Raw genomic sequence first — 23897 nt, forward strand, 5'->3', positions numbered from 1 at the left:
GAACATGAGGTAATCCCCTTCCAGGATGCCCAGGCTGCAATGGATGTTGCAAGGGCATCAACAAACTATACACAGATATCATCAACACAATATATAGTTCATTCATAAGCTATAGAATATAAGTGTTTTTAAAGCCTAGGTTTGAAACGTTCCACTGAGATTGCAGATTGAATTTTAGAGGGCAGAGCATTCCACAGAACCAGGTCTGGATGGAGAACGCACTAGAAAATGCGGATTTCTTCTTGGCTCTTGGGTTCATAATAATGGTGGTCTGTGCAGCCCTTTGAGACTTCTTGTGATTAAGGGCTATACGAATAAACATGACTTAAAATCATAAAATTATAATAAGAAATGTCGTAATTCCTCATTATTGTAAAAAAGGATATTGTTTTTAACCTGAGAGGATTGTGTACAGTATAGGTCATTTGTAGGTAACTATCAATTATCTGTTGGACGACATTTGTCATAAGAAACCCCTACGCTGATCAGTCGCAGTAAACTGTGTTTTTGGGGGGAAAGGCCTTAAAATGGGGAGCACGGGGGCTGAGTAGTTAGCACGTCCACGGCACAGTTCTGCGGTCATGAGATCGAACCTTCCTGTATGGAGTCAAGTCAAGTTTATTTGTATAGTCCTTAATCACAAAGAGTCTCAAAGAGCTGCACAGACCACAGATTATTGCAAAGTACAGACTATTATTACACCATCCCCTGATCTAAAACCTACACGAGGGCAAGGAAAAACTCAAAAACCTCAACATGGGGTAAATGAAGAAACCTTGAAAAGGGATTGCCCGTGAGATAATCCCCTTTCCAGGATGAACAGGCTGCAATGGATGTTGCAATAACAAATAATACACAGATATTGTCAACGTGAAATATAGGTCATTCGTAAGCTATAGAATATAAGAGTGTTTTAAGCTTAGATTTAAACATTTCCACCGAGTTTGCAGATTGAATCTCAGGGGGAAGGGCATTCCACAACACCAGGGGCAGAATGGAGAATGCTCTCCCACCTGTGGATTTCTTCTTGGCTCTTTGGATCACTAGTAGACCAGCATTTTCAGAGCGAAGGCTCCGGACCGGAACATAAGGGGAAATTATATCTGAAAGATGCTTGTGTAGGTTTCCTCCCACATTCCCAAAAACATGCATGTCAGGTGAATTGGCCGGTCCAAATTGTCCCTAGGTGTGAATGAGTGAGTGCGTTGTCTGTCTCTGTGTCCCCTGCCCACTGCCAGAAGATAGCTGGTATGGGCTCCAAGCACCCCCGCGACCCTACTGAGGAAAAGCAGTGCAGATAAAGGATGGATGGATTGGCCTTAAAACGAGTTCTTTGAGTTGTCACTGTGATTATGTGTGAAACGTCTGAGATCCACATTGAGATCAAACAAGGGCGTAGTTTTGGCATGGACAGAGGGGACGTGTCCCCCACCAATAGACCAATTGTTTCTTTGTTCCCATCGATATTATGTGACCCTATAAAAAATGCACTATATCCCCACCAATGCCAAGACTGACCTACTCTCTCAAGATCAGCAAAATATTATTTTGGTACAATACCAATACAAAGTGTGCAACATTTTTATTTTCTGAGCAATTTATACAAATTCATAGTCCATCCTCTTCTTTTGTTTTACACCATAATTCTTTCATATCATTAGATGCGCAAGAAAACAGCACAGTGATTTTGACTGAGTCCCCCCCCCCCTCATTACTCAGAAAGACGTGATGATGATTACATGACCTGCCCTCAAAAATGATCAACTTTTGGATTCGTCCATGCATTTTATTACCCGGTCATTCCACTTTGAAATGTCCATGTGATATCAACCACAGAAAATACACTATGAATATCATAGCAATCCCCTTATTTGCACATAATAGTGCCCGACACTTTCATTGCAAAACAAAGTCCTCCACACAGGCAGTGTGTAGCTTCAGGCTTTACTCTTAGGTCCTCGTATGCGAACCACCGTCAAAAACGATTCACTTTTTGGCGGGCGTAGGAAAAGAAAGCAGTTGCCTGTTCATCTCTCGGAGCTGAGCGCCGAGCGTCTCCGTGGTGAAGGTGAGCTCGGCGACTTGCGTCTGCAAGTCGGTCAGGGTCTGGTTGAGCTCGTCCTCCTTGCGGCGTGAGTTAATGGCTTGCCTGGTGTATTCCAACACCATGCACCCGCCGCCCACCAGGAAGATCACCGTCTCGCCCAGCAGCTCCGCTCCGAGCTCGGCCGCCGCGTCTTCGTTGAGTGGCTTGATGTTGGCGCCGCGGAATCCCATGATGCGCATCTTGGTTCGCATTTCGACCCAGTGGTAGACTGCGGGGCAGTTGAGAGATAAAGGAACACATGGGAAGTGAGTGGGGAGGCAGAGAGTCACACTGGAAGGCATACTGGCATACACAGGGTTCGTACATGCCAAATTCAAGCACTTTTTAAGCACTTTCAAGGTAATTTTCAGTGTCTGAAACTCGAGACTAAAAGTTAGCGGACACCAGGACCCATTTTTCACAACTTGAAACGCAATAAAACGACTCATCGCAAAAAAAAAAGGTGTTGCAAAGTATTAAGGATTAATAATCGAAATATATAACAGAACAACACTTTAAAATTTGATTATAAATCTACTTATAACATTCATTGCATGTACATGGCATCCTTGTTTTCCATCTGCCATCAGTATGGACCTGTATTTACTCATCTTCATTCATGCAATGTTTGCATTGCGTCGTCTGCTACAAGCCACGTGAACTCCTCTTTCCACCATGCTTTAAATGTACGTTTACGTTTTGTAGCGTCATAAATTGTGTTAGCTTCTTTTGAACCTTTTTGGGGGGCTGAGGTTTTGGCTTGATTCCTAACCACTTCTCCATTTTTCTTGTGTTCTCTGTGCGTCTACTTTGGAGAATGATATGCAAATGCTCAGGAGAGTCCAGAATCACGAAGTTATTTAATGCAGGCTTCTGATTGGCTGCCGGGTATGCAAATTGCCAAATGAACCGAAATTTCCAAACCGAACGAAGATTTCGAAATCGGATTAAAGCAAATGTTTGATTTGAAAAAAATAAAATATTTTTTCTTATCTTTCTTGAAAAAGTTGTCGGCCACCCGCGTAACTTGTACACCCGGCGTAAAAAATGCACGCCCCGGGCGTCCCGGCAGACATTATTTCAGACACTGCATTTTCTAGAAATCCAGCTCCGATCAAAAGTACGATTTTTGGGTTGACTTTGATCAACTAAAAGTTGCTAACTTGCTGCCAGCACACACTTTGTGCTATTTTGAGCTATCATCTATGATCTTTTTGTGTCTATGGGCTACTATAAACTGACATGAATTCTGCCATTCTGCTTCAACAATGCATGTGCAGCTTGACTACATCACACAGGGTGTTGGGTAATGATTGAGTTCAATACAGAAGACAAAAAAGAAAATCTGAAAAATGAGCCATATTTGCAGTCATTTTAATGATATTGATTGCTCCAAAGCAGAGTGCATTCAATCTTTCAATCAACTTTTTGTTTTACTTATTTTAATTTATATTTTTTTGCATGTTTTTCAGAGGATCTGTGTCTAAATTGGTTTAAATACGATTGTAATTAGTGAATTGTTTTGCAAGTTATCATACAGTATATTCATAGCACTAAAGAGTAGATAGATAGATAGATAGATAGATAGATAGAGATAGATCGATAGATACTTTATTCATCCCCGTAGGGAAATTCACACTTCCAGCAGTATCCTTGTGTTGAAAAATAAAATAATAAAATAAAATATATAAAATACAAAAATACCCAATATAACGTGTTGATATAGAGTATTTAAATAGTGCTACAAAAAATACACGCTGTAATTAAAATAGGGTTATGTGCAAATGTGATTTTGAGGTTTTAATGTGGGCTTTTACTCCCCCGGGTGGAGTTAGAGAGCCTCATGGCATGAGCAAGAAATGATCTTTTTACTTACAGTTAAAGGAGAATTTCTAGATACTACAAGATGAAATAATAATTTTATGTTTTTACATTCATACTTTTTCTTTTTCTTGCTGTTATTTGCATTGAGTATTTTGCAAGCGGGAAAAGCAACTGATTTCATCTGTGCTGTATGTTGTGCATAGAGCATATTCAACCTAGTTGAAAATGGGATAATGACAATAATGGCCATTCATTCATAAAGAAGGTAAAAAATATATATAATTTTTACTGCTTATTTGATAGTCAAACGCAATTATAATCAGAAAATCATGTTATTTTATTTAAATTTAAAGTACCAGGAAGTTGACATTCCCATCCTATATCAACAGAAGTCTCTTTAAAGAGAACAGGGAGTAAATAAATGTAATGTATGGCTAAAAACACAATAGGTAGCTAAATAACCGCATATGAATATATTTATTTGGTTCAAACAATATGAACGCGTTTGTTGTTTAATATATGTAAAAGGTTAGGGAAAAGGGGGTATGTGTTGCTAACTAGCATTCAATGACAAAACAGGTACCACCCACCCACAATCTATTCTTGTCTCCCATTTGCCAGCTAAACAGTACTACCAACGCCCATTGGATGCAAAGTTTAACAAACCGCAATCTCATTGGCCACCGTCGAATCAGTTGGGTGACACTGGGGTCTAGCGGTCACTAGATGCACTCAAGGGCCGTTTACTTACTCTGTGCCGGCGGGAGGCAGATATACGTTCGGAAGAACTCGCTCCTCCGAGCACCAGCTTTTATCCGGTTAGCAACTGGCTTGCTAAGTTGTTTGATTCCCAGGTATAGGAGCTTGGCGATTGGGAAGGCGCCGACGACCATCTTGGCGGAAGTGAGGTCACACCCAAGGGCGGGGCTTGTCAGAGGGGCAAGTCACGTGATACCCTGGTGACCAGTCACGTGACTAATCAGCCGTCATACAGGAAATGAATACGATTCTTCCAATATTTAAAATGAAAATCAGAGGTTATTTCAAAATCGGAGCGACAGTGTGAAAAAAAATGTCACATGGTTACAGTTGGGGTGCGGTCTATGAAGTATGTGTTAACAATGCATGTTTATTTGTAAACCCTTGATCACAATGAGTCTCAAAGGGCTGCACAGACCACAGACTATTGAAAACTACAGACTATTATTACACCATCCCCTGATCTAAAACCTACACGAGGGTAAGGAAAAACTCAAAAACCCCAACATGAGGAAAATGAAGAAACCTTGAGAAGGAACCGCACATGAAGTTATCCCTCTACCAGGATGACAGTCAATGTGTCACACTCACAGACCCTGTTTTGTCTGTGCATTGCTAAAGAATCCTTTACATGGAAGCTAATTAAACAATGCATGTTAACTTTATGATGTAAACCCACAGAACAAACTGTAAACACTGTGATACACGGCACTACGTGGCGGCAGGGTGCCGGACAAACATGGCATGTGTAAAAGAAAAACAAATTTCTCAACCTATGATTTTTCTTATATGATATGTAATGTTGGTATGATAGTTCAAGTACTTAGTATTATTTTCCTGGATGACATTTTTGGACCAATAGGAGGCAGCAAATATTACACATTTTAAGCACCAAATATGATATTTAGTTTTGTAGTCCTCCTATAGTTGTATGTTTTTAGTATTTTTGAAGTATTCCTGCATTCGAATATTAGCAATATTTATGTTGTATTGTTGTAGTATTACTTTTTTTATTGATGTTTCTGCAGTAGTATTTTTATTATTATTATTTCCACCATAGTACTTCTTTGTAGAACGTCTGTAGTGTTTTCAGAGTATAATTGTGTCGTAAATCTGTGGTGTATATGTAGTATCACTGTATTTGTATTTCTGTAGTATTTCTGTCCTAATATTTCTATGGTAGTATTTTTGTATTATTATGCAAAATATTTTGTATTATTATACAAAAATACTATTATTATATTATATAATTATATAATATTACCCTAACCCTTACTCTTATTATTATTTATATATATATTATATTATATAATATTTTATGATATTTTGTATTATATATATCATTATATTATTTATATTGTATTATTGTACTTGTATTTTTTTTTTGTGTTTCTTTCGAAGTATTTTTAATAGTCGTGTTTTGTAGTATTTTTTAAAGAATTTTCATTGTAGTATTTTGTATTTCTGTGGTATTTTTATAATAATTATGTAGTATTTTGGTGTTGGTAAACACTTGATGACAAAAGTGACCAAAAGTGAATAAACTACAGTACTGTATGGGAATCTTTGGATGAATCGACAACTTTTATACTCAAAAATAACAAATATTGGTATGATAGTTCATGTTATTTTTGTTCATATTCAAAACAATCTTTGTTTGTTTTTACTGAATGAAAGTCACGACTAGAACGGAATCAGGACCCAATTGCGTAACTTTAACACCAAGTTTTATTGAAAGAAAGAGAAAGGGTTCGCTGGACGCTGGAAGCAAGCCCCTCACAAAATTGGATCTTGATTTGAATACGGAAGTGGATCTTGCGTAGCGGGAGATGGCGGTGTCAAGGTCGTAAAAACAGGTCGATAGCCGGGACAGGAGAGCAAAAACGTGGTCGGGATCAAAAACGGGTCGTAAGCTGGGACGGGAGAGCAAACGTGGTCGGGATCAAAAAACAGGTCGTAGCCAGAGACAGACGGAAAGATCAGGAATGGACAGGTGGAAAAAACGGGACAGGCGGGAGTCAGGGTCAAAATGCTTGCCTTGTAACAACAGAGGTTCGCTGACGGAGTGACAACCGGAGAGTGACAGGACTGGGCTTAAAAAGGGACAGGGAACCAATCAGATAGCTCGCAGCGGCTAGCACCAAATGAGCGGACACAGGTGATCCGAATCAGTAATCATGACAATGAAAGTGTTTTTCTACCACTAGAGGGCTCTAAATATTACACACTCGCTCTTTAATTTATTTAATACAATTTCTTTTTTCCCCTCCTTTGTATTTCCGGAGCACTTCCTGTTCCTTTGAAAACGATTAACTTTATATTTTTTCACGACAATTTTGTCTGGAACGATGCAATGTTCAATAACATAGCGCAAAACATAAACACCTACTTTCTGAATTGAATTGTATCTTGTCTGTATTTAAGATAAAAATTGTATGTAAAAAATATATGTCAGTAATACATACCTGTCAAGCTGTACGTTTTAATCGTACAAAGTACCTTTATTATGCATTTTAAGACGTGTACGACGTACAAGAAAATCTGTACGGAAAAACGCAAATTTGTCAATTATGGGTACCATCCGGTATACACTGACTATCACCAAACGGCAAATCAATCAAGTCAAACGAGTTTGCCGCGGTAGCCTCTATCTCGGTATCGTTTTTTTCGTTGCAAACGAAGCGAGCGGTTGGATGCTACTGTGCGCATGCGTCTGCCGCCTGGGGATTTCCCATCACGCATCATTCCGTGGTAGTTGTGTAGTGAAAGGAAGTCCGTCCCTTTTTAAAAAAACGGCTTTTTCGGCTCAACTCATTAAAAAGAGCCGGCTCTCAAACGGCTCACTTGCTTTGATGCATTATATTACGAATTATTATGTTGTATAATGAAGTTAAGAAAAAAAGGACGTATAATCCCTTATCCCTTTATTTAGTATATTACCAACAATAATTTAATGCGGAAAATGAATGAATAATTTGAATAAGAAAATGTATTATTCTACTTAATTCTATTTGCATGTATTTTTTCCTGCTACAGTGAACGTCCAAGCTACTAATTTTTTTATAATAAATGTCATTCATGTCGAGCAACTCAGTATCTCAAAACAAAATGTTAATGAACAATATATATGAAACAACGAAACACATGTACAATATAACATGTTAAACTACATAAATAAACACGTATGGAAAAAAAAATGGTTTGGTTTGAACAAATTTATTGACACTAATAACAGAAAACAATCATGACAATCTCAACAGCAATTAAGCACATTCACAATATTATATTTCAATATGACGTTTAACAGTAAACTCAAATATGGTGTAAGATTATTTTGTATTTTATAAGGGAAAATACGACAGTTTGTAAGGGCATGGAGCCCTGGAGCGCGACAGGTATGCTAATCCACTTGATTTAATGACTAAACGTCACAAAGATGGCGGGGCAGCATCATTCACCTGGCTCGAGTTACTTAATTTATGCGGGGTGGGCGGGGCAAGGGGCGGGGCATAAAGTTCGCGAGCACGGTTGTGAGCGTGCGCGTTCGCAAGGAGACGAATCTCCAGATTGCGCCCAAACTTTCTGACCGCGCAGTCGACTTTAGGAAGACCAGGTTTACAAAAGTCTTTCCGGATCTAGACTCGCAGTGTTGTCTCTGTTTTTCGGACTGAAAGGGAGGAGGAGGGCGCCGCATTCTGGTTTCGCTTGAGGTAAGATTCCTCGCGCATTCCTGCAGAAAGAAGTTAACCCTCGCCAGTCCAAAATGACTTGAGAAATAGTCCCGGTGATTTTTTGTTTTGTTTGTTCTCAAATTAACTTCAGATGGAAATAGTTCTGTTACATTTCCGCAAATCAACAGAAAATACAGATCTATTTAGGTTTTTGATGTCACGTTGTAATATGTTTAGGACGTACGATCAATCGGGTTGAGTTTACATGTATATGCAAAGCCGTTTGGATGCGATAGAACAGGGGAGCCCAACTCAATTTGGCCCAGGGGCTCTCACGGGGGCGGAACCCGGAGGAGTAGATCAAAGAGGGGGTGAGGAAGAAAGAAAAAAAGAGTGATAGAGAGAGAGAGAGACATAAAGAGAAGGAAAAGGAGAGTGAGAAAGAAACAGAAGGGACAAAGAGAGAGATACACATGGATAGAGGGAAAGGGAAAGAGAGAGGGAGGGAAATAAACACAAAGAAAGAAGAGAAAATGCGAGAGAGATAGATAGATAGAGAGAAGGGAAAAGGAGAGTGAGAAAGAAACAGAAGGGACAAAGAGAGAGATACACATGGATAGAGGGAAAGAGAAAGAGAGGGAGGGAAATAAACACAAAGAAATAAGAGAAAAAGAGAGAGAGACATAGAGATAGCAGAAGAAAGTGAGAGAAGAAAAGAGAAATAGAGAGAAGAATGATAGAGAGAGTCACAGAGAGAAAAGAGAGAAACACAGAAGAGAAAGAGAATAAGAGAAAAACAGAAGAGAATTAAGTCAGAGTGATTAAGAGAGAGAGAAAGAGGAATCAGAGATTCTGAAAGAAAAAGAGAAAATGGGATAGAGAGAGGGAGAGAATGAGGGACAGGAGAGAGACAGAGAGAAAAAGAGATAAAGAGTTGAAATATGGAAAGTAGACAAGGAGAGAGGGAAATAAACAGAGAGAGAGAGTTGAGAGAAAGAAAGGGAATAAGAGAAAAAACAGAAGAGAATTAAGTCAGAGTGATTAAGAGAGAGAGAAAGAGGAATCAGAGATTCTGAAAGAAAAAGAGAAAATGGGAGAGAGAGAGGGAGAGAATGAGGGACAGGAGAGAGACAGAGAGAAAAAGAGATAAAGAGTTGAAATATGGAAAGTAGACAAGGAGAGAGGGAAATAAACAGAGAGAGAGAGTTGAGAGAAAGAAAGGGAATAAGAGAAAAAACAGAAGAGAATTAAGTCAGAGTGATTAAGAGAGAGAGAAAGAGGAATCAGAGATTCTGAAAGAAAAAGAGAAAATGGGAGAGGGAGAGAATGAGGGACAAGAGAGAGACAGAGAGAAAAGGAGATAAAGAGTTGAGATATGGAAAGTAGACAAGGAGAGAGGAAAATAAACAGGGAGAGAGAGAGAGTGTGTTGAGAGAAAGAAAGAGAATAAGAGAAAACAGAAGAGAATTAAGTCAGAGAAAACTAAGAGAGAAAGAGGAATCAGAGTTTCTGAAAGAAAAGGAGAAACTGGGAGAGACTGAGGGAGAAAATGAGGGACGAGAGAGAGAGGAGAAAGAGAGACAGACAGAAAAGGAGATAAAGAAAGAGTTGAAATATGGAGAGTAGACAACGAGAGAGAAAAATAAACAGAGAGAAGGACAGAGAGAGTTGAAAGAAAGAGAGAGAAAGAAAAACAGCTGCAGTGCCTTTAGGAGGGATGCCTGGCTTTGGCAAGATCAAGTGGACATATAAAACTGCAGCTCGTTTCTATCTTGCGCTTTTCATATCCTTGTCTGGATTCAATCTGTTGGCGGGCCTGATCCGGCCAGCATGCCGCATCTTTGACACCCATTCGATAGACCCTAGTAGAATAGTTTTCATTTTGAAGATGAACACGAAAAAAACGTCAAATGTAAAATTGCATTATAAGAACATTATAAGAACATTTTAATCCTCTTCAGATTGATTGAAGACATTTCATTGGTTTCCTGTGACCTTATAAGGACAAATGGAGAGTGGGGATTGTAAGATTGTAGACATATAATAGACAAAATGAAGATGAGGAAACGTCACATAATGGCTAATTGAGTTTGTAAATGGTTCAAAAAAGAAAGAAATATATTAACAGGAGATAATAGATCTCGTCAATGTTATGTCATAACATGTTCAGGACTCAATCCTGCAAGGATTTTTGTCCTGAAGCTTGCTGCGGTTATTGCCACATGACCGGGTTGAACGTGCAAAACCAAAGTCTCTTCAAACCTGCTTGCAAAATGCCAAAGTGGCGCTCAGCCAATTGCTGTGCAGCCGCCGGCTTGCTGCAACTCGTTTTCCAGCACAACACACCTTTTACATTTCTTTAAAGTCAAACTTTTTCCCCTTTGACCCCATCTGGAACTCGAATCAGGTTTCACACTGAGTCGAATAGAAACTGTCAAGAACCGGACAAAATAGACGGGAACAATACCGGACAGGAAACTCAGGCAAGGAACCGAACAGAGTCAGAACTCACATCTTGCAGGGCAGAGGTTCATTGACGGACTGACCAACTGAGCTTAAATAGAAGGGAAGCCAATCTGTCAACGAGCCGCAGCTGGCGCCTCTCGGGCGGGGCCAATTGGGCGCCAGGGCAACCGTGACAGAAACGTCATTGAACAGTTTAAGCCAGTGAAAAATATGATTTTTATTATGAAAATCACTCTAATGAGTTTTGTTCACATTATAATTCAGTGAATCTAAATTATTTTAGTGTCTAGTGTAGGGGTCTCCAATGTGGTGTCCGTGGGCACCATAGTTCCCCTGAGGACAGCTGAGACCTGTTTTGAAAAAAACTCACCGGTGATTTTTTTCAGTGGTTGACTGAGTCTATTTAACCCTACTAACAATAATTAACCTGGTAATAACATTGGAACAAAAACAGAATAACATGAGTTATTTTAGGAATACATACTAAACTGGATGTCAGGACAAGAACGGAAACCGGACCCACTTGCGCGACGTTTACCACAAGTTTTATTGAAAGAGAGTGGAAGGGCTGCGCCCACGATCCGGTGTTCGCCGTCCTGTCCGGTATCGACCCCATCTGTCTGATATCTGCTTGTGCACTCGGTATCGATCTCGTCGGCCTCTGGCTTCCTGTCATTCCACGCCAGACTGCTGCCTTACGTCTTCCGCCCGACGATTGCCGAATCACTGGCGTTCTGGTTAACGTGCATGACTCCTCATTTCCCGTAAAATAAAAGATTATGTGAGAAACGTCACGCATTTGGGTTCTCCTCCCGTTCCGGTTCATGACACATCACATGCATGCATATATTCTTTATTTTGGGCGGAAAAACAATAGTATAAATGTTGCTTATTGGAACACTCTTCTTAATTGATGTCATCATGGCTGCGTTATTTTATTGCATTGCGTGCAGGGAACACACGAGACAAGGGGTCTTCAACCTTTTTGTAGCCGAGGGCTACTTTTTGTAACTCATTAGCACTAAGGACATCCAGTCTCATGATTACTGATGTGACTCAGCTGTTGCCCGCGCATTTGGCGCCAACCGCCGTGGCTCCCAGTCAGTAGTTGAACCCAGTCCTGTCAATCACCTGTTGTCAGTCCGTCTGCAAATCTCTGTGAATACTAGGCAAGCCTTTTTCGACCCTGACTCACGCCTGTCCCGTTTTTGTCTCCTGCTACGACCTGTTTTGTTCCCGACCACGTCTGCTCTCCCATCCCGGCTTACAACCTATTTTTTCCCCCGACTACGTCTACTCTCCCGTCACTGCTTACGACTCGTTTCCGACCCCGACCACGTCTTGCTCTCCCAATCCCGGCTACCGACCAGTTTGTCGCCCCTGACCCCGCCATCGCTCGCTACGGGAGATCCACTCCCGTGTTCGGATCACAATCTGAGTACGAGAGCGACTTGCTTCCCGCGCCTAGCGAACTCCGGATCGTGGTCGCAGCCCTTCCTCTTTCCTTTAATAAAACTTGTGAGAAACGTAACGCAATTGGGTCCTGTTTCCGTTCTGGTCCTGACAATTACTATGTTCTTACTATGTTATTACCAGGTTAATTATTGCAAGCAGGGTTAAATATACTCAGTCTACCACTAAGAAAAATCATTTTAATAGCAAATCACAATGAACCTGCACTGGAGGACTATTTAAAGAACTTTTTGGAGACCGCGTCAAAATACTCCAATTACTTTTAATGAAAGCTCCAAAATGAAGTAGTTTCAGACTTATCATTGGGTTTTTTTTCGAATGAGGTCATCTCAAGCACCTATGTGGCTTAACAGGGAAAATTTATTGCAAGGGCGTTGCTCCTGTTAAAGTATGCAAACAGAAATGACTGACTGAGCCATTTGTAGGTGAGAAGTTGCTTTAGCACGCATATCTCTTAGGGTGGGAATTGAGGATCTGCCGAGAGTCATGCCGGAATTTGTCACGATTTACAGCGTGAATAAACAAACTACTGACTTGTGAGATGTAGCGACTTCTCATAGAATTTGACTGAGATTTGTCTGATATAGTGCAAATTTTACCAGATTTAATCCAAACCAGGGGAGGTTTTTGCTAGATTTTTCAAATGTATTTAACTAAAGTGAATAACACCCTTTTTAAATAAATGTCATGAATTGGAACAGGATCAGGACCCAAATGCGTGACGAAGCCTTTTATTTTACGGGAAATGGGCAGTAGACTGGCGTGAAATGATAGGAAGCCAATACCAATTGCCCGAGTTGATATCGGACAGATGGGGTCGATACCGGACAGGACGGGACAGACAGGATAGAAAATGAAACAGGATATCGAAAATAATTAGGATAAACTAGACGGGAACGAAAACTGGAGAGAATAATAAACAGGACAAAAATAGACCGGAATGAAACTGGAAACCGATATTAAACAGGACAAAATAAACGGGAACAATACCGGACAGGAAACTGGACTGAGGCAAAACCCACGTCTTGCGGGGCAGAGGTTCGTTGACGGACCGACAAAGGAAGAGTGAGAGCACTGAGCTTAAATAGACGGAAAGATAATCTGTCAACGAGCCGCAGCTGGCGCCACACAGGCGGGGCCCATTGGGCGCCATGGTAACCGTGACAATAAATGGTTGAAGGCAAGGGTCGGGAAGCTTTTTGACCCAAACAGCCATAAAAGCAAAAATATTTTGCTCTTTTTTTTTTAGAAAGAGAGAGCCACACCATATATTTTAAGACAAAATTCAATAAAACCGCCAGAACGGGAGAGTAGACGTAGTCGGGGACAAAAAGGGTCATAAGCCGGGACGGGAGAGCAGACGTGGTCAGGAGCAAAACGGGTCGTAGCCGGAGACAGACGGGAGCAAAAACGGGACAGGTAGGAGTCAGGGTCGAAAAAGGCTTGCCTAGTATAAACTGAGGTTTGCAGACGGACTGACAACAGGGGACAGGCAGGACTGGGTTCAAATAGTGACAGGGAGCCAATCAGAACCCACGGCGGTTGGCGCCAAAGGAGCGGGCACAGTTGAGTCACATCAATATACATGACACTACCTTTTTGTTTTGCAATTTAGAACAAAATGAACCTTTGTTAGGTGGGGAAGGTGGTCGTTTGTGCAAAATTACCCATTAAGTTGGGTTCAATGGAATTAAGAGGTGGAACATTCCCAGGGTTGGGTAGGGTTACTTTTACTTGATTACTTTCAATGACTTTTGGATTACTCCAATAACAAATATGCTAATAAAAGACAAAAGAAACTCAATATGAATAAAATGATGACTCACAACACATGGTAAGCTTTCTCTCCTGGCTTTGATCTCTCCGATCTCCGGCAAAACGAACATAAAATGCGACAGAAACAAAATGAAAATAAATCCAAACAGCTTGCCAACATCATTTTTGCCGTTCCATGTATTCCGTTCACAAAATTTGGCCTTTTTTTTTTTTCTTTTATTAGCAAATTTGGTATTGGAGTAATCCAAAAGTCATTGAAAGTAATGAAATGAAATGATCTGCATTTTTTATAGCGCTTTTCAAGTCAATGACTTACCAAAGCGCTTTACAATGTGCTCCAATTTCCCAATAGCGGCCTTGCAGCCATGTAAGACGCTAACCTGCTTATTGGGAGTATTAGGGGTTCAGTGTCTTACCCAAGGACACTTCGACATGTAACACGGACGAGCCAGGATTCGAACTGGGATCCCCTGATCCCAAGACGAGCGCTCTACCTCCTGAGCTACTGCCGCCCCAATCAAGTTAAACTAACCCTACCCCACCCTGATCATTCCATACTTGACCCAAATTGGGTTATTTTGTTACCTAACTGCTTTTTAAGTGCAGAATCCAAATGAACCGCTATAAACCCAGTACCTATTGTATTTTCTTTTCTTGTGGAAGACTTCGGTGTTTTAGTCGTCTCTTGCGATCTCTTGAAGTCTGGTTTGAAGTGTCTTTTGGCAGTCGGTCGGTTGGAATTTGGGTCTTACGTGACGGTGAAAGTCTCGGTGCATTTCACAATCTTTGTGTATAAATCAAAGAAGAAACATCCTTATATCTCAGCCAAGTTTCCCAGCAGGAGGAAGGAAATTAAGGAAGCACAGATGGAAAAAAATCAATGGAAGAATTGAATGCAAAGACGAGCGGTAAAAAGCAGTGATTGTAACACACATCGGTAGCAGACACACCCCGGCAGTCGGATCCGGCAACGATTATTGTTCTTCGCTTTCGCAAATAGTCTGCGTGCTGCAGGTTTGCAACCTTGGTGACCGGCGGGGAACCAGTTGAATGCTAAAAGCCGAGGTGTTTTTTTTCTCTTTTCGCCACTCTTCTTGAGAAATCTCCCAAAAGTGAGTCAACAAAATGGGAATAGAGAACATTGTTATAAGATTTTGCGCCAGTGTGTCAAGCAAAGGGTGGGGCTGTTAAGCAACAGTCAACAGTCTATGTCAGCAAAGTTAAGAATAAAGTACTGCATTCCGGAGATTCATATGTGAGCTGATCTACCGAAATGAGTAACAGAGAGGCAAATATCTATTTTGGGTGTTTAAATCTGTCAAGAACCAGAACAGGATCAGGACCCAATCGCGTGACGTTCACACACAAGCCTTTATTTTACCGGAAATGGGGAGTCATGCACGTTAGGCAAGGAAAGACGGGAAGCCAGAGACCGACGAGATCGATAACGAATCAGGATAACGAAAATAATAAACTAGACGGGAACAAAAACTGGAGAAACTAACAAACAGGATAAAACAGACGGAAGCAAAACTGGAACCCAAAATGAAACAGGACAAAAATAAACAATACCGGACTTGAAATACCAACAGCAAAAGAGGACAGGGTCAAAACCCGCGTCTTGCAGGGCAGAGGTTCGTTGACGGACTGACAAAGGGTGAGTGAGAGCATTGAACTTAAATAGAAGGGAAGCCGATCTGTCAACGAGCCACAGCTGGTGCCACATGGGTGGGGCCAATTGGGCACCATGGCAAACATGACACACACGGGCGCAGCCAATTGGTCGCCATGGCAACTATGACAGTATCAATGGAAAGAACAAGAAATGTGCTTTAAAATGATACCAATGCCGGAGGGGCTTATCGGAAAGAATGGGAGATTTCCCGAAGGGCCAGGCCAGCTCATTTCAAGGTGGAGTTTGGGCTGGCTGAATGAGAAATTATTCGAACACGTATCAGTTCAAGTGGCAATCTAAAGTTACCCGTGCATTCGTTCTTGAGTCAGCTATTTGTCCACATTCAGCGCAACAGATGAGGTGAGTTTTACTTTCTGGGGGAATTCTCCCCTACCGAATTTGAAGTTGGTTTGGCCTGCCACCACTCTTCTGTAGAGGCTAAATGAACACAGAACAGTGCAAATGATATGGGTCGGGGACGATGAAGGGCGGAAAAGTGCTAGGCTGAGCCGAAAAGGCCAGGGAAAACAAAACAAAAGAAATGTGTTAAATGCTTATACTCGGTAGCTTCTCACACTCAAATAAGCTCGTAGTGATGGGGATTCCGTCTTATTTTCAAGAAGTGGCTCTTTTGGCTCGGCTCACTTAAAAGAGCTGTCTCTTTCGGCTCCCAAAAGCCTCTTAAGATTGTTTTTGTTTTTTTCTATCCATATATTAAGAATTATGATGTAAGATTATGCACAAAATTACTTTGGGGGGACAAATGAAGCTAAAAAAAGACAAAAAATTATTTAAAGGCAAAAAGGGAGAAAAAAGAAGAAACAATTATAAAGGGAAAAAAGAAGTAAAAGGCTAGAAGACTCAAAAGAATACAAGGACAATGAAAAAAGGAAGGGAAAGCAGTAAAGGCAAATAAGAAAAAGCGGTAAAATAAAATTAGAAAAAGATGAAAAAGCTTTCGGAAAAAATAAATGACAAAAAATAGCAGGTCCTCTCACAATATATCTTCCTCACAGATGCCTACGATGTCGTTGGGCTGGCACATAAGTTCCTGTTGAGTCTTTCCTGTACTCAGGTTGCATGTGAGTGGAGCTTCTCTGCTTTCAAATGTGTGAAAACTAGGCTCACTGTCTTCATCCTGACATACAATAAAAAGGAAATTCTCATGTCAATAGACCATGACATTGTCATCAACAGAGTTGCAGAGTCCAGTGCTTTGCTTTGGAGGATTTTGATGTTTTAAGTAGCCGACTCCAAAAGAGTTATAAGAGTTTAGTGTAAAGCCTAACAATCCGCTGGGAAGACAAATACTGTACATAGGTAAATAGGTTTTCATCTATATCAGAATCTTTATATCATTTTCCTTTGAGTTAAAAGTGTTTTCTGTTACCTTATCAACATATACTTAAAATACTTCCCGATTTAAATCATAAGAGCTCGCTGCTGTTCCATTCATTTAAATTCCTTCCCCATAGCTAAGTGGGCTTTGGGTAGAAAACTCCCGAGAAGAAAAAGGGACCCCTGTACCTGAATAGAATAGAATATACCTTTGTTGTCATTGTTACAAAATGGGTTAACATATTGTGACAACGAAATTGGGTGTGACACTCCAGTTTCACACATTCACAGTGAGGTAAAGAAACCAAGAAGATAAGGAACAGAGAAGATAAGGTTATAAAACAAGGAGGATAAGGTTATAGTTATAATTGACACGATATTTACACAAAGAAATGACGGCATGTAGGATGTTACATACAGTTGGTATCGTAAGGGTTTGTGTAATATGCAATTGGTGCAAAAATAGTCAACATAGTGCACAAAAATTGTCAACATTGTGCAAGAAACATAGACATGAGTACCATTTTACGTTTGTATGAGGTAGTGTGTTTGCAAGAGTTTTCAGTTTTTTGTGCGGTGTGTGTTTAGGGTGGTAATGGCTCTGGGGAAGAAACTGTCTCAGAGTCTGTCCTTGATGATGTTTTCTGCTCTGCTGAGGTAGCGAGAGCAGGCAATGTCCTCCAGACTGGGCAGAGAGCAACCGACGATTTTCTGGGCTGTTTTAAAGACCCTCTGGAGCGTTTTCCTATCTGCGGCCGTGCACCCAGCATACCACACCGTAATGCAGTACGTTAGAATGCTCTCCACTGTGGCTTTGTAAAAGGGCACCTGCAGCTGCTGTTTTAGATGATTTTTCCTGAGCACTCTCAGGAAATGTAGTCGCTGCTGGGCCTTCCCTACCACCGCTCTGGTGTTTGCAGACCAGGAGAGGTCGTCGGAGATGTGCACCCATTATGATACCATAGTCAAAGCTTTATGATGAACTATTGTGAATATATGGCCATTTGAATTACGGTTTTCCATGCACCTTTATCCTGATCAAAAACCTGAAAAAAAATCACGTTTAAAGTTTTCTTTTCCTTTTTGTGCTGTGATGTCATTCAAATGTTTTTACAGTTAAATGGATAGTCTCATTTTAGAGATTAAATTTCACAAAGACATTTCAAGTCAAGTCATGGATAGTCCTTTATCACAAGTAGTATCAAAATGCTACACAGACCCCAAACTATTGCAAACCATAGATGTCAAGACAGGAAACAGGACCCACTCACGTAACGTTTCTCACAGTTTCATTGGGAAGAAGGGAAAGAAGTGCACACACGATCCAGAGATTGTTGGTCGCGGGGAGTAGGTTGCTCAGACGCAGAAGTGGGACTTCCGTGGCGAGCGATGGCGGTGTCGGGAACGGGAAAAAGTCGAAAATCAGGAGAGGAGAGTAGGCAAAAACGTCTGTTCTTGTGTCATCCTTACCACCTCTTTGAGGACACTTTACAGCGTAATAAATACCAAAGATAAGGAAAGTAAAGGAAGGCACTTGTCATTTTACCTCAACACGTTAATTACTTACAAACAAGATGACAAAAGTTGTTTTAGCAAGAAAAACACAATCTTACTCTTGAAAAAAATCCCCTAATTAGTCATTTGTTAAAAGGCAATAAGTTATAAAACATATGGACTGTATAGTTATGCCTCGACCAGCACACAGGGTAGACCCAATCGCGTAACGTTTTCTCACAATTTTATTGAAAGAAAGAGGGAGGACGCGTGAAGCAAGTCGCTCTCGCAATCACATTGTGATCTGAATACGGAAGTGGATCTTCCGTCAGGGGTGATGGCGGTGTCAGGAACGGAAAAACAGGTCGATAGCTGGGACGGAGAGCAAAAACGTGGTTGGGGTCGGAAACTGGTCGTAAGCTGGGACGGGAGAGTAGACGCGGTCGGGATCGGAAACGGGTCGTAAGCCGGGACGGGAGAGTAGACGCGGTCGGGATCAAAAACGGGTCATAAGTCGAGACGGGAGAGCAGACGTGGTCGGGATCAAACAGGTCGTAGCTGGAGACAGACGGGAGCAAACACGGAACAAGCGGGAGTCAGGGTCAAAAAAGGCTTGCCCCTTGTAAAAACAGAGGTTTGCAGACGGACTAACCACAGGGGACTGACAGGACGGGGTTCAAATAGTGACAGGGAGCTAATCAGAGTTGGCGCCAAATGAGCGGGCACAGGTGCATCACATAGGTTAATCATGACAAGTTAATCAAATATTGCATTTTGTAATGTAGATGGGTAAGTATTGATACAAAGTTTCGAGTTATCGATAGAGGTATCTTATGACAATGCGATTAAGAACTAGAGAATTGAATGGCTGCGCTTCCAAATTAAAAAACAAACATTTGGTTTACCTGTATACTGAAAATGTATTTTACAGACAAATGCAGGAAAATACTATGAAGTCGCCATTTTGAATATAGATTTTTTTATCTTAGGGAAAATATATGTATTAGAAGTTGGGCTGTTAAATAGTCTATTTTCGAGGACAATACTGATACTCAACTCTTGAGTCGTCAATGATACCGATACCAGGTACAGATACCCCTAGTACATGCAAATCACATACCATGACAGTATCACAATACCTTGCGAGGTCGGTCACAATCGCCTAATTTTTCAAAATCTTTCATTTCATTTCAAGTCGCTCTGCTGTTAACAGTTTGACTTTTTTGCCAATCCACATATTTGAGTCGCTTCCCTAACAGTGAACCGGACCCTTGCGTAACTCCGAATGACCTCTGGACAGAAAACAAATAGCTGTTTTTGGGAAGCAAGCGTTCCAGTAAACGGGGTGGGTTTAAACGGATGGAGCGCGGGTGGGGGGGATTTCGACGCGTTGCCAGGATGTGCGGCGGACAGACCAGGACTTGAACTGTGTGTAATCTGGCTTTGTGTTATGCACTGCTCTTGACAAAGATAAGAAGTCTGCTTCTTTGTGTGACGTTGAATAACTGCTGTGGAATGCGGCGGAGAGTCCTGCATCGATAATCACAACATGTTCTCATTCGAGGGGCCTGGCTAATAGTTCTTATTTGGAAACTGTCACTCATCATGATACTTGTTCCTGACTGAAAAAAATTTACACACATAAGACAATTTGACCGATCAACAGTTTTGTTGTACAGATGTCCCTCGGTTTTCGTAGTCAATGAGACCAGAACCACCTGCGAAAAGTGAAACTCAAACACAAATTTGCTCTTTCGGCCCCCCCCACTTTAAGGAATAGTCCACCTGGGATCAGTGTTCCCTCTAAACTGCGTGCGTGCGCAATTGCGCACTGCTCGCACATTCTCTGCGCACAAGAAAATCTAGCCAGCGCACAAAAATGAGGGCTCAAAATTACTAATTAAGAAGCGACTTAAGTCAAAGTTACAGTGCATGAAGGTAAAAACTCACAGGTTCCCTGATGTTGTGTCCTAAATGCGGTATTTTGAAGTCAATGTCGAACAAAGTTGAAAAGTAAGGTTAGTAGAGTTTGTCGAGAACCGGCTTCTTCGGCTCGGCTCACTAAAAGGAACCGGCTCCTTCGGGTCCTAAACGGCTCTTCAGGTTGTTTTTGCTTCTTTAATCCCAACATGACCGAATATGATGTAAAATTATGCACGAAATGACTTAAAAGAAGGGGGGAATAGAACAAAAAAATACCAAAATGAAAAAGTAGTGAAAAGCTGAGAACAAAAGGAAGAGAAAAAAAGGAAAAATTTAGAAAAAAGCCAGAAAAAAAGAAAAGAAAGAAATGTAGGAAAAAAGTAAATAGAGAACAAAAAGAAAAAAGCAACAGCTTGGAAAAAATTATAAGAATTTTAAAAAAAGTAGAAAAAAAACACAAAGACACAAAGAAAAAGTTTGTGTTGCATTCAAATAATTTCTAATTATATCAAGTGAATCTTGTTGCCAACATTGTACTTCCACTAAAAAATGTGATTAAGTACAGTTCTGTATCTTACAACCGACTAAATAAGCCCCCAAAAATGTTAATATTATGCGACAAAATATCGCCATAAAGGTCCTTGTTGTTTGAAGCGTTGCTCACCGACTTTGTGTGAATGCTCAGACCCGTGGAAAATTAGAGGGAACATTGCCTGGGATCATGGAATGCGGCCAAAACGGTGCATTTCATTTTAAGTGGGCCACAACGCCAGACTTCACTAGCCAGAACCGAAAAAGAATGCGCTCTGCCGGCCCCTGCTCTCAGCTATATTCAACCAGGAATAATGGATAGCAGCCACAACCATGCATTTCATTTCAGCCTCCTGACTAAAATGCCTTCTGCTTGTCCCCGCTCTTAGCAATATGGGATTAGAGATAATGGATCACGAGTGTAGTTCGTTTTAGGTAGAATTAACGGCCAAAAAAGGGTGCTCTGGCGGTCCACGTCCGGGGATAGTGGACTGCTGCCGCTGAGTGTAGTTCACTTTTTGGTGTATAGTATGGAAAAAAAGAGTTGCAAGGCCCGGCAAGTGTGCTTTGCTGTTTGCTGCTTGCAGCAATATGGAATCAGGGATAATGGATTACTGAATATTTTTCAACCCACGAGGCACTGAGGTAGCAAACACAAATTTGCTTTTTCTGCTCCCACTTTAAGCAATAGTCCACCTGGGATCATGGGATGTGGCCAAAACAGTCCATTTCATTTTAAGTGGGCCACAACGCCTGACTTCAGAAGCTAGAACCGAAAAAGAATGCGCTCTGCCGGCCCCTGCTCTCAGCTATATTTAACCAGGAATAATGGATAGCAGCCACAACCATGCATTTCATTTCAGGCGGTCCACAATGGCACGCCTCCCTACAAAAGCGCCTTCTTCTTGTCCCTACTCTTAGCAATATGAGATTAGAGATGATGGATCACGACTGTAGTTCGTTTTAGGTAGAATTAACAGCCAAAAAAGGGTGCTCTGGCGGATCCTTGTCCGGGGATAATGGACTGCTGCCGCTGAGTGTAGTTCACTTTTTGGTGAATAGTATGGAAAAAAAGAGTTGCAAGGCCCGGCAAGTGTGCTTTGCTGTTTGCTGCTTGCAGCAATTTGGAATCAGGGATAATGGATTGCTGAATATTTTTCAACCCATGAGGAACTGAGGTAGCTAAGTAGCCCCTCCTTTTATTACTACAAAATATCCTTTTTTAGTGTCGTTCGATTCTCAGACTTAAAAGTATATCACATAAAACTTTAATAACCTCCTCTTCCGACATTTTTTTCCAAAGTAAACATCCTTCTTTTAGATTAGTGGCCAGAAAGCTTCCGCCATGTTTGCAACCCAAGCCAGCATCACAAAAAAACCTAGCTTAAGTGAGTTTTAATAACAGTCTGGTTACAGTGGCCTTTTTAAGGCGGGCAGCCTGGTGAGCCCAGTGCATTATGGGTGTTTTGAACAAATAGCAATGCCCTTTTTTAGTCCTCTGCGATGAAATAGGCTTTCATAAGAAAAGTTGGTTTACTTGGTGTGTTGTGTTTCGTAACACATTAGACCAGGGGTGTCAAACATGCGGCCCGGGGGCCAGATCAGGCCCGCTAAGGGATTGAATCCGGCCCGCTAGCCAACGCTCAGTGAAGCGCAAGAGAAAAACAAGCTGTAGGTTGAAATATGTCCACTTGATGTTGCCAAAGCCAGGTGCCTCTCACAAAGACGGTGGACTTCTATTTGTCTCTCTCTCTCTCTCTCTCTCGCTCTTTTTTCCCTTCCCTTTTTCTCTCTCTCGCTGTCTCTCTCTTTCACTTTCTGTGTCTCTCTTTGTCTCTTTCTTTGTTTCTCTTTGTCTCTTTCTCTCTCTCTTTGTCTTTTTACCTTATTTTGCTCTCTCTTCCATTCTTCCTTCTCTCTCGCTCTTGTCTCTCTTTCTCTCTTGCTTTCCCATTCTCTCCTTCTCCCATTCTCTTCCTCTCCTTTTTTCTCTCCTCTCTTTCTATTTCTCTTCGGATATTTTTTCTTTCTCTCTCTTTCTTTCCCCCTCTCTCATTAATTGTCTTTATCTCTTGTTTCTCACGTTTCACGTTCTCTCTCTCTCTTTCTTTTTCTCTCTCTCTCCCTTTCTTTCTTTCTTTGTCCCACCCTCTTTTTCTCTCCTTCGCTTTGTCTTATTTCTTTCTCTCTTTCTTTCTCTCTAATCTACTAGTCCGGCCCCCGAGGGAATGTTTGTTCTATCCTGTGGCCCCCGAGGTAAATTGAGTTTGACACCCCTGCATTAGACTAAACTGGAAATGAGCGGGGGGGGGGGGGTTTCATGTAAAACAGGGATATTATGAGAATAATTATATTATTATTCCGGAAAGCAGTGTCTTCCAGTTGAGTTTTCAGACAATTTTAATTGAAATTTTTCCCCTGACCGTAAATATTTTGTTTTACCTTCTCGCAAATATTTTTTAATATAATCATTGGTGTTCAAACGTTTTCTTCTGTGGGTGACATACAGACAAATGATGGACGCAAATGTGTATCTTTGTTTGTTTATAATCGTCAAGAACCAGAACAGGATCAGGACCCAAACGCATGACGTTTCTCACACAATGAAATGAAATGATCTGCATTTATATGTGACTTCCCAAAGCGCTTTACAATGTGCTCCACATTTCCCAATAGCGGCCTTGCAGCCATGTAAGGCGCTAACCTGCTTATTGGTGGTATTAGGGGTTCAGTGTCTTACCCAAGGACACTTCGACATGTAACACGGACGAGCCGGGATTCGAACTGGGATCCCTTGATCCCAAGACGAGTGCTCTACCTCCTGAGCCACTGCCGCCCCAAGCCTTTTATTTAACGGGAAATGGGGATTATGCATATTTTA

At 41.2% G+C, this 23897-nt stretch overlaps 2 protein-coding genes across 2 annotated transcripts in view; one reads left to right on the plus strand and one right to left on the minus strand.

The window, feature by feature from the left end:
• Nucleotides 1–1567: 1567 nt before the first annotated feature.
• Nucleotides 1568–4842, minus strand: opa3 (outer mitochondrial membrane lipid metabolism regulator OPA3). The gene is made up of 2 exons (XM_088345627.1): nt 4662–4842; nt 1568–2315 (listed from the first exon to the last, which is right to left on the minus strand). Exons 1-2 carry the CDS (start codon nt 4801–4803, stop codon nt 1987–1989), a joined length of 471 nt encoding a protein of 156 aa, XP_088201753.1. The 5' UTR covers nt 4804–4842; the 3' UTR covers nt 1568–1986.
• A 3355-nt stretch (nt 4843–8197) lies between these two features.
• Nucleotides 8198–23897, plus strand: part of ppp1r13l (protein phosphatase 1, regulatory subunit 13 like) — a 37151-nt gene continuing 21451 nt past the window's right edge. Inside the window, exon 1 of the mRNA XM_088345700.1 lies at nt 8198–8379. The gene's annotated coding sequence lies outside the window, so the exon portion shown is untranslated. The remainder of the gene's footprint in view (nt 8380–23897) is intronic.

Source organism: Urocampus carinirostris, chromosome 10 (genome assembly GCF_059441175.1).
Source record: "Urocampus carinirostris isolate Australia breed hairy pipefish chromosome 10, RoL_Ucar_1.0, whole genome shotgun sequence".
Classification (NCBI taxonomy): Eukaryota; Metazoa; Chordata; class Actinopteri; order Syngnathiformes; family Syngnathidae; genus Urocampus; species Urocampus carinirostris.

Bases quoted from the DNA above. Each gene is read 5' to 3' on its own strand.
- opa3 (XM_088345627.1), bottom strand. From the start codon at position 4,803: ATGGTCGTCGGCGCCTTCCCAATCGCCAAGCTCCTATACCTGGGAATC. The intron at 2,316-4,661 runs GTAAGTAAACGG...ACTGCCCCGCAG, and splicing joins CTGCCTCCCGCCGGCACAGA to TCTACCACTGGGTCGAAATG.